Genomic DNA, 10,881 nt, shown 5'->3' with positions numbered 1-10,881 from the left:
TCTTTTGTGTTAATTTTACTCCCCAGTAACCTAGTTCCTTTCTTGCAGGCCAATATTCAAAATACTATGTTACTGTCTGAACCCATTCAAATAATTTATTTTCAACCTAAACATGTAACCCCAATAATGATATGTCTATAACTACAGCAAGCTCCTTCAACAAGACCAAAACAGCATCTCTTCTTCTAAGGTTTAGGTTTTGCCCAGAATTCTCGATACATGGAATAGCCCATACCTAAAGAAAAAGAATGCTAGTTAAGCATTTAAATATTTTCTTAAGTATTCAAAAAATTAAAACCTGTGCATAAAATAGCTGAAAGTAGCACCATTGCTAGCATGTAATACTTATTTACAAGGGGAACAAGACACCAGGAAGTTTAGACTCTTGACTTCTTAAACAACTTAAATTTCTTTTTTTTTGAGTTGGAGTCTCACTGTGTCACCCAGACTGAAGTGCAGTGGCATGTTCCCGGCTACCGCAGCCTCGACCTGCTGGGCTCCGGCGATTTTTCCGCCTCAGCCTTTCAAGTAGCTGGAACTACAGGTGCACGCTACCACGCCCAGCTAATTTTTTTGATTTATTGTAGAGATGAGGTCTCGCCAAGTTGCCCAGGCGGGTCTCAACAACTTAAATTTCTAAAACTCTTTCTATATAGTTTTCTCAGTAGCTAATGTGTATGACTAATTCACAACATTATAATATTACTTTTTTTAAAAAATCAATATTTATCTGGTAACCTTAAAAGTTACATAATACCAGAAGAAGTAAATGAAGTATAATTCCAGTAGAAGCACATAACATCTATACTTGAAAAAATCTTTCAAAAACTCTATAAAATAACTATCAAATGTCTGTCCCAGATAATGTATGTTACTACCAACCCCATTTGCATGTCTAGACTCTTCAATGAGAAGTATAAATTCAGTGATAGGATTACTTTTTCTTTCTTTCTTTAAAACTTTAGTACAATATATCATAGACAGTAAACGTATGTCACTACTTGATTATTTTTATTAATACAATTTTTACATGAAAATGAATATGAATGATATTTTCAAACTGTTTAAACATCAGCTAAAAGCATGTATCTTATTTTGTTTGTAATGAAATGCCTTAATGGGAAACCAAAATTTGAAAATTTCCTGTAGGAACTTACCAACAGTCATTGCTCCTACAACAAAGCCTTGGGCTGCCACTCGCATGTGGATCAGGTGAAGAGACATTTTGGTATTTCCCCTGTTCTTCAATTTGTATAATCCATATGCAACAATTGCTGCAAAACCTGCCATTCCTGTAAAACAAAGTCAGAGGTATGCCAGATGTTGGGGGGGGGAAGAGGTAAGCAGGATGTTTTTTATCATCAATCAATGTATTGTCTATTATCTTTAAAGGTTGCTTTATCAGACCATTAATTAGCTAACATACAAACTGAGTTTTTCATTTTTTTCCTCAGAACCAAAAAGTCTTTAAGCAAATAGTAGCAGATCCAGAAAGTCAGTATTAACTTTTGAAATAAATTCCTTTAAGAGTGTTAGAGAAATAAGATTATGATTATTACAACAAAACAAGTACGATCTTGAGTTAGGGAATAAATTTATAACGCTTTCTCTCTGCCTTACTTCCCTTTTTAAAGGTAATCAATTCATATAGCAAAGAGAGTCCTACACATTACTATCACTGAGAAACATCTCACCTGAATACTTCAAACTGAGATACTGTACTGGGAAGATCATAAGTAAAGCACTACATAGGAGAAAGCAATGGAGCAACATTAGTTGGAGTTAAAAGGATTACGACCTTAGAATTCTTTATAGAGCCAAACTCTCATTGATTTTGAGGACAAAAGGAGTCAGAATGTGACCTTGCATGTTTTTGTTTGTTTTTTTGTTTTTTTTTTGAGTTGGAGTCTCACTCTGTCACCCAGACTGGAGTGCAGTGGCTGCTCCTGGCTACCGCAGCCTCGATCTGCTGGGCTACAGCGATCCTTCCGCCTCAGACTTCCAGGTAGCTGGAACTACAGGCGCGCGCTACCACGCCTGGCTAATTTTTTGATTTATTGTAGAGATGCGGTCTCACCAAGTTGCCCAGGCGGGTCTCGAACCCGCGGGCTCAGGCAATCTACTCACCTCAGTCTTCCAAAGCGCGGGATTACAGGCTGAGCCACCAAGCCCGGCTGCATGTTTTTTTTTTTAACTTATTATTTTATTTTATTTTTCTAGAGACAGGGTCTCACTGAGTTGCCCAGGCTAGAGTGCAGTGGCACAATCATAGCTCACGGCAGTCTCAAACTCCTGGGCTCAAGTAATCCTCCTATCTCAATCTCCTTAATAGCTGGAACTACAGGTGCAGGCCCCCACATCCAGATAGATTTTTAAAATTTTATTTAGAGACAGGATCTTACTCTGTTGCTCAGGCTGGTCTCAAACACCTGGTTTTAAATGATCCTCATTTAAATGCCTCAGCCTCAGGTGAAACTGAGATTACAGTCACAAGCCCCAAGACCTAGCTTGTTTTCAAAGTATATCATCCATGTACTTTTGTTTTAGTTTGTTTTTAGAGACAGAGTCTTGCCTGTTTCCCAGGCTAGAGCACAGTAGTGCAATCATAGCTCACTCTAACCTCAAGCTCCTGGCATACTCCTATATCTGGCTAATTTTTAAAAATTTTTTGATTGAGACAGAGTCTTGCTACGTTGCCCAGGCTGCCACCTGTTAATTATAAAACCTAAAAGAAGTAATCAGTCAATAAAAACAGTGACTCAAAACAGACAGTCCAAGAAATAAAGACACAATGGGTGAAATAAAATGGCAAGCAATAAAGCTAGTAAAATCTATGTTGATTCTTTGAAAATGACTAGGTATAATGTAGAAAATTTAATAATAAAAATTAAGAATCTGGAACTAAGGCTATGATTATTACAACAAAATGTGTTAAAGGTCTTATCTTTTGAATTAGGAAATGAATTTATATTCATTTTAGTACTTAAAATACTATATCCTGGTTGACAATGAAAAGATAACCACTAGCAGTATAGGAACAGTTGCAGAACTTCCAAATCATTAGAAGAAAAAATTTTTTAAAAGTAAAAATTAGAAAGTATAACAAATAGAAAATATCAAGTAAATAGTAGAAATAAAACTAAGAGTTTTTGCAATAAATATCAATATAGGTTAACATCCTCTACTAGGTTAAAAAAAGAAAACCTGAATATATGCTTTGTACAGGACATAAAACTAAAATAACACTAAAGAGTTAAAAATATAAGGGTAGGCAAAGATAAGACTAGGCAATGCAAATAAAGAGAAAGCAGGAGTGGTAATACTAATTAATATCAAAATAGAATTCTAGGTAAAGAGCACTGACTATACCATACACACAGACATTTTATAATAAAAGACTGATTTCTGACTACATACCATACAACCAAAACTTAGCAATCAAAATTAAGATAACACAAGAAAAGAATTATACAGCAATATAAATTATGAACATAGATATAAAATTTCTAAATCAACTACTAGCTTATCGACTATAAAACTATATTTTCTTTCTTTTTTTTTTTTTTTGAGACAGGGTCTTGCTATGTTGCCTGGGTTGGAGTGCAATGGCTATTCACAAGTGTGATCATCGCACACTATAGTCCTAAAGGCCAATTTCAAAGTAAACGGGTAAGCTCTTTTCCAGAAGGTAGAATAAAGAAAGTGTACTGGCTTATGAGGTATCTAAACATACCATTAAGTTTCTGGTAGATAGAGGAACAGAACAAAGCACAAAACAGGTGCAGTAGCTGAGTAACAGATCTCTTGTGTGAATGTTTAGCATATGGCACAGACATTTCAAATCAATGGGAAAAGAATGCAAAATGTGTATGAGAGGGGAATGCAAAAAATCCCAGAATTTATTTATAAAAAATTATGTAATTTTTCTTACATGTTTAAACTTCAGTCACCTTCAGTGTACTCTGATGCAATACACCTGTCAAGTCACTTTTTCCATGCTCAAAACAATTCTCTTTTTTTTTTTTTTGAGTTGGAGTCTCACTCTGTCGCCCAGGCTGGAGTGCAGTGGCTGCTCCCGGCCACCACAGCCTCGACCTGCTGGGCTCCGGCGATCCTTCCGCCTCAGCCTTCCAAGTAGTCGGAATTACAGGCATGCGCTACCACACCCGGCTGATTTTTTTTTTTTTTTTTAATTGTAGAGATGGGTCTCCTTGCCCAGGCGGGTCTCGAACCCGCAGGCTCAGGCAATCCACTCACCTCAGCATCCCAAAGGTGCGGGATTACAGGCTGAGCCACCAAGCCCGGCTAACAATTCTTGAACTTGTCAATTTTGATGCCTTTTCATGCTTCTGCCGTGTTTTTTTTTTAAATTGAATTGGAGTCTCAGTCTGTCGCCCAGACTCGAGTGGCAGTGGCACGCTTCCGGCCACCACAGCCTCGACTTGCTTGCTGGGCTTGGCGATCCTTCCGCCTCAGCCTTCCAAGTAGCCGGTACTACAGGTGCGCGCTACCACACCCAGCTAATTTTTGATTTATTGTAGAGAGGAAGTCTCGCCACGTTGCCCGGGTGGGTCTCGAACCTGCAGGCTCAGGCAATCCACTCGCCTCGGCCTCCGAAAGTGCTGGGATTACAGGCTGAGCCACCGATCCCGGCCTGCCGTTTTTGTTTCACTTCTTCCATATTGTCAACAAGTTTCTCTTTAAGGACTTTTTTCCATTGGGGAAACAAAAAAAAAATGTCACTTGGGGCGAGATCACATGAATAGAGAGGGTGGGACACAGGGTTCATGCCGTTTTTTGGTCAAAAACAGCTAAATACTCACAGTAGTGTAGGCAGGTGCACTTGTAAATCACCCATCGCGAAATGGGCACACATGCTGAAAGAATCTCCAAAAAACTCACTGAAGCTGAACACAGTGTCTCACAACAAAGCTAGCTGGTACACTGGTGCCAATTGGGTGCTAGAACACCTATTAAGTGGGAACAACCTGTACAAGGGGCCTGCCCTCCAAAAAGATAATTCTGTTTTTTGGGGGTGCCCCCTTGTATACAAAATACTATGTTGGAAAATTAGCTGTCTACATTGAAAAAGAATAACTTGTATTTCACCTCATATTATACTCACAAGTAAATTCTAGACGAATTAGTATCACAATGATAAAACAGCAACATAATATAGGAACCTAAATAATTCTGGAGTCATGAAGTCATTGCAACAAATAAGAAAACATTAAAATCCAAAATACATAGTAATTATAATTTAATTAGAAAAAGACAACCTAGTTAAAAAACAAAAGAAAATAAAAACAAGAGAATTCATAGAGGAGGAAGCCTGAATGGACAATAAACATGAAAAGATGCTCAACCTCAACCAATAATCACATATGAAATTAAACAAAGTATTTTATATCTATAAAATTGACAAAAATTGAAAAGAATGATAAACCTAGTGCTATTGAGAATATGGAAAAAACCTGCTCATCACAGCCTATTAATGCAAATAATTGTTTTGGTACAATTAAGTATAAAATGGTATTTAGTTTTTACACACACATACTTTTTTGCAACAGTTTATAAAAGCAACATAATAGGAACAATTCTAATGTCCATCAGTAGGGTGATGGTTAAATAAATGTAGTATTTATGTAATACCTAAGACAGGATGTATGTAAATGACAACCCACTAAGACATACGAAAGAAAATTTTGTATTTTCTGTCATCCTTTAAAAATATCTTTCAGCATGTTTCATAATATACCAAATATGTAAGAATAAAATTACCTATATATTATTTTGAAATCAGTAAACACATACACACAAACACACTGGCAGTACAAGCTTAAATTATTTTTCACTGAAGAGATGTACAATCAAAAAATTTTATAGACTACTGTTATAAAACACTGAATATCTATAAAATTAATGATTCAACTATTAAAGATACAAAAATACTTCTATATGCACTGACATGAAAAGATAATGAAGATACCTGGATAAAGAAAAATATTTCATTAAAAATTGTATTAGAAATAATAATTGGCTGAGGGTGGTGGCTCAAGCCTGTAATCCCAGCACTTTGAGAGGCCAAGGTGGGAGGATTGCCTGAGCTCAGGGGTTCAATACCAGCTTAGACAACTTGGTGAAACCTTGTCTCTACAATAAATAAAAAAATAAGCTGGGCATGGTAGTGCGCCTGTAGTTCCAGCTATTCGGAAGGCTGAGGCGGAAGGATCACCTGAGTACAGCAGGTTGAGGCTACAGTGGTTGTTAGCATGCCACTGCACTCCAGTCAGGGTAACAGAGTGAGACTCCAACTCAAAAAAAAAAAAAAATATATATATATGTATATAAAGATATATGATATATAGAATAATATATATAAAATAACATAAAGCTGATATATAATAGTAATAATGTATATTATAGAAATAATTGTATATCTAGAGAATGGAAAAAGCTCACCATTAAAAGTTATGTTTTAAGCTGGGCTCAGTGGCTCAGCCCGTAATCCCGTGCTTTGGGAGGCTGAGGTGAGTGGATTGCCTGAGCCCGCAGGTTCGAGACCCGCCTGGGCAACTTGGCGAGACCTCATCTCTACAATAAATCAAAAAACTAGCTGGGTGTGATAGCGCACGCCTGTAGTTCCAGCTACTTGGAAGGCTGAGGCGGAAGGACCGCTGGAGCCCAGCAGGTCGAGGCTGTGGTGGCTGGGAGCATGCCACTGCACTCCAGTCTGGGCGACAGAGTGAGACTCTAACTCAAAGAAAAAAAAAGTTAGGTTTTAAATAATATGGCTGAAAACACAAGATTAAAATTATACATAGGCATCTCAGTATGATCCTGACTTTGTAAAGGTAAAGAAAAAATTGCAAGAAATACACACATCAAAATGGTAACAATAGTTTATCTAAATGTTGGGATTAATGGTAATTTTTAAATTCTTTATACAATTAAAATTTTTTTAGCCTTTTCTTAAGCTATAACTTACATTACTATAGATTTCACCTTTCTCCCATTTTCAGTGTATATTCAATGAATTTTAGTATGCCTGCAGCCCTGGGCTACACTGTAATAGTCTGACCTCTGGGGGTCTAGAGACTGATCTCTAAGAAAATCTGGACACCAAGGATTGGTGGACTTCCCTGGATGGTGGAACTTTGTGCTGCCACACATAACATCATTACTGGAAGAATTAAGTGTTCCTCTCCTTCCTTCTCACACACAACTTCCCTGGAAGGGGATACCTGGAATCCTGTGCTTTGGTTTCTCCTGGACTTCATCCCATATACCTTTGTTGATTTAAAACTATCTCCTTTTACTGTAATAAACCATAGCTACGACTATAAAGCTTTTCTGAGTCTTGTGAGTCTTGGTCAATCATTGAACTTGAGGGTGGTCTGGGGTCCCCTGACACAACATTATTCACTGAAATAAGAGTCAATAAGTCTGAATACATACCGAAAATTTTTGTGATGCTATTTTTTTTGGAGTTGGGATCTCACTCTGTCATCCAGGCTGGAGTGCAGTGGCATGATCATGGCTCACCTCAGCCTAGACCTCCTGAGCTCAGGTGATCATTCTGCCTCAGCCTCCCGCGTAGCTGGGACTACAGGTGTGTGCCACCATGCCTCAATTTTTTTGATTTTTTTTTGTAGAGATGAGGTCTCACTATGTTGCCTAGGCTGGTCTTGAATTCCTGGGTGTAAGCAATTCTCCCACCTCGGTCTCTCAAACTGCTAGGATTACAGGTGGCAGCCACCAACCTGGCCTGTGATGACATTTTTATCATGCCAATTTAAGCATATTTCAACATTTGAAAAAAAAATTGAAAATAAATTTTTTCAGGATATGCTCAATGAACAAGTTTATTTTCTTTTTCTTTTTTTTTTGTTTTTAGTTGAAGTCTCACTCTGTCGCCCAGGCTGGATGGCACGCTCACAGCCATCCCAGCGGTCGATCCTTACGCTTCAGCCTTCCAAGCAGCCAGAACTACAGGCATGTGCTACCACACCCAGCTAATTTTCTTATTTATTGTGGAGACAAAGTCTCGCCAAGTTCTTTTTATTATATTCAAGCTTACAATAGATTGATTAGAACATCAGAGTCAAACTTACCAATGGGGACAAATGGTGCCTCTTTAGCTTTTCGAATAAGTTTGGATCCCTGATCTTCATCATATGAAGAAAGGGAAACATCTGTATCAGTTGACATAGTGATTGCTTGAAGAATCTTCCTGAAAGAGAATTTCTATAAGGCTCTGTAATTAAAAGCATCTAGAACATTACTAAATATCTGGAAGTACTTAAGATATTCCTAATTTCCATAAAAAACCAGGTACATGTTATCCATAAACTTTAAAAAATATTTTTATAAATTAACTATTTTAATCTATAGCCATGTTTAGGGAGAGCTGCATATATTATTTTGTTGTTTCTCCCATACCACCAATTCGTTTTTAGCACATTATTAAAAACAGTGAAATTTAAAAAAAAAATGAAATTACTTTTAAAATAGCAGCTGTTAATTTTCTGGCTTTCATCAACCCTAATCAACTTTAACTTGACAACTTTAAGATACTTAAGCCAAACTGATAGTTACTATTGCCCCTTCAGTATCATGCTGAAAATCCTACTAAGCAATTTTAAGTGTATTTTAGTGCAGCCTTTATTGCTTTCAACTGCTGATTTATTTACTCCAATGTGGTACCTGGCTTTAATTCTCACCTTTGAACAGTTTCCACTCTATTACACTAATCTCTGTTATTAATGGCGTTTGCCTTTGGGGAAAAAATTATAGTTATTCTGAATAGACAAAATTTCTACTTAACTCATTATTTATTCCTTTTAAGAACAAAGGTTTTTATTTTAAATAATGTTGCTAGAAATGCTTCCTTCAAGCATTTTATTTATTTTTATTTATTATGAGCTAGGACTATCATTTTTAACATCATTGCAGCACAAACTGAACTACCTCCAGAGCCTTCTTAATGATTACCTTCTAAGCTTCAGATCTGCCTTCCTTTACATTTCATTTCCCAGGGTGCCCCTTAAAATTCTCTTCCTTTTTATAATGTTATTCCTTTAATTGGCAACCCCAAAAGGCAAGATACGTGGTACATAAATAAGGGGACAGGGAAAAAAAGATTCATTTCCATTATCATAGGGAGCAAGGCTCCTTTATTCCTTTTCAGTCATATCTCACAGAAGTTAATAGCCCTTTCATTATAATGAGACAACAACAAATTCAATTTCACTTTAACCACAATAACTATGTATACCTCCTTCTTCACTGAGTTATTCTGAACTGTCATTTTTATTCATAGATAAGGGGTCAAACGCAGCATACCATTAAGTGCAGAAGTCAATCAATTACAATAAACTCAAAAGTCAACGGCCCATCCCACTACCCATGTAAAATCTTACCATCATTTCTTTTTATTGTGCATCATACTCCATTTAATAAGAGTGGCTCTCATTTAACACCTTGCCACTCAAGCGGGGCTAGTGACAGTTAAGGCCCTCAAAGAAAATGCAGCTCTAGATGGTGTGCTTAGTTTGAAAAGTGAATTCAACCCTCCAAGCCCCATGCCCATTGAGAAGAGTAAATCCTGTCATCTGACAAAGAAGAAAACCTTAGCTAGATAAAAGATTAGAACTAGACTTTCTCAGCTAGGCTCGGTGGCTCAGCCTGTAATCCGTGCCTTGGGAGGCTGAGGTGAGTGTATTGCCTGAGCCTGAGGGTTTGATACTCGCCTGGGCAACTTGGTGACACCTCATCTCTACAACAAATCAAAAAATTAGCTGGGCGTGGTAGCGCGCACCTGTAATTCCAGCTACTTGGAAGGCTGAGGCGGAAGGATTGCCGGAGCCCAGCAGGTCGAGCTGCGATGGCTGGGAGTGGCCACTGCACTCCAGTCTGGGCGACAGAGTGAGACTCCAACTCAAAAACAAAACAAAACAAACAAACAAACAAAACAGAACTAGACTTTCTCATTGTTTTATTCTATTACTTCCTAACTAAATATACTCCTACTTACTAAGCTTTTATTATATACAATATTCAATACGTTCAAGGTTCAGAATGCTTCCTACATATTTGAAGAGATAAATCATAAACACTGGCCGGGTGAGATGGCTCACACCTGTAATCCCAGCACTTTGGGAGGCGGAGGTGAGAGGAATGCCTGAGTCCAGGGATTTGAGACCAGCCTGGGTAACTTGGTGAGACCTCATCCCTAAAATAAGTCAATAAAAATTAGCCAGGCGTGGTTAGCTACTCAGAAGGCTGAGGCAGAAGGATTGCCTAAGCCCAGCACTCCAGCCTGGAGACACTGACTCAAAAAAAACCCAAAAAGCAAAAAAATCATGAAAACTAAAATAATTAATGGTTCAAAAATTAGATTTTTGGAAAAAGAGAGGATGACAAGAGTTTGATTGACTGCCAACAGCATAACAGAGACAAGACGGACTGAATTTAGAGGGAGTTATATCTTTTAGCTTAAAGAAGGTTTGGGAAGTTTCGCAGAGAAACACTTGAAATTGGCTTTGAAAAACTGCATAAATACAAAGGATCTACATAAGGAAGAATAGGAGACTGAGAAAAAGAAAAGAAAAGAAAAACTGCATAAATGGAGTGATTAAACACCGTATTTATTTTAGGTTGGTATGTTTTAGTTGCCTTCATATCCAATCATAAGCTTCTCAAAGATATAACTACATTTATCACAAATGCTCCTCCCACCTCCCTCAACCTCACATTCTAACCACGTTATATTTCTCTTAGATTTTCTCTATACCTCCAAGCCTTTGCACAAACAAATTTCTCTATTTTTTTTTTTTTTTTGAGTTGGAGTCTCACTGTTGCCCAGACTGGAGTGCAGTG

General features: G+C 37.5%; 1 protein-coding gene across 5 annotated transcripts in view; it reads right to left on the bottom strand.

Moving 5' to 3' along the window:
* Positions 1–2: 2 nt before the first annotated feature.
* HIGD1A (HIG1 hypoxia inducible domain family member 1A) overlaps positions 3–10,881 on the bottom strand; it is a 15,027-nt gene continuing 4,148 nt past the window's right edge. For 2 of the 5 annotated variants that reach the window (XM_008068540.1, XM_021717820.1), the window contains exons 2-4: positions 8,115–8,233; positions 1,158–1,292; positions 3–235 (exon numbers count right to left, since the gene is read on the bottom strand). In XM_008068540.1, coding sequence (XP_008066731.1) covers positions 186–235; positions 1,158–1,292; positions 8,115–8,211 — 282 coding nt within the window. In that variant the 5' untranslated portion in view covers positions 8,212–8,233 and the 3' untranslated portion in view covers positions 3–185. Of the gene's footprint in view, positions 236–1,157; positions 1,293–8,114; positions 8,258–10,881 lie in introns of all 5 variants that reach the window. The other 3 variants (XM_021717821.1, XM_008068541.1, XM_021717822.1) reach the window with 3 other exon arrangements.

This window comes from Carlito syrichta, unplaced genomic scaffold (genome assembly GCF_000164805.1).
Source record: "Carlito syrichta isolate Samal-C Ts95f unplaced genomic scaffold, Tarsius_syrichta-2.0.1 Scaffold311198, whole genome shotgun sequence".
In the NCBI taxonomy this organism is placed as follows: domain Eukaryota; kingdom Metazoa; phylum Chordata; class Mammalia; order Primates; family Tarsiidae; genus Carlito; species Carlito syrichta.
Note: the sequence above shows the minus strand (reverse complement) of the source record. Positions and strands in the feature narration are given on the sequence as shown.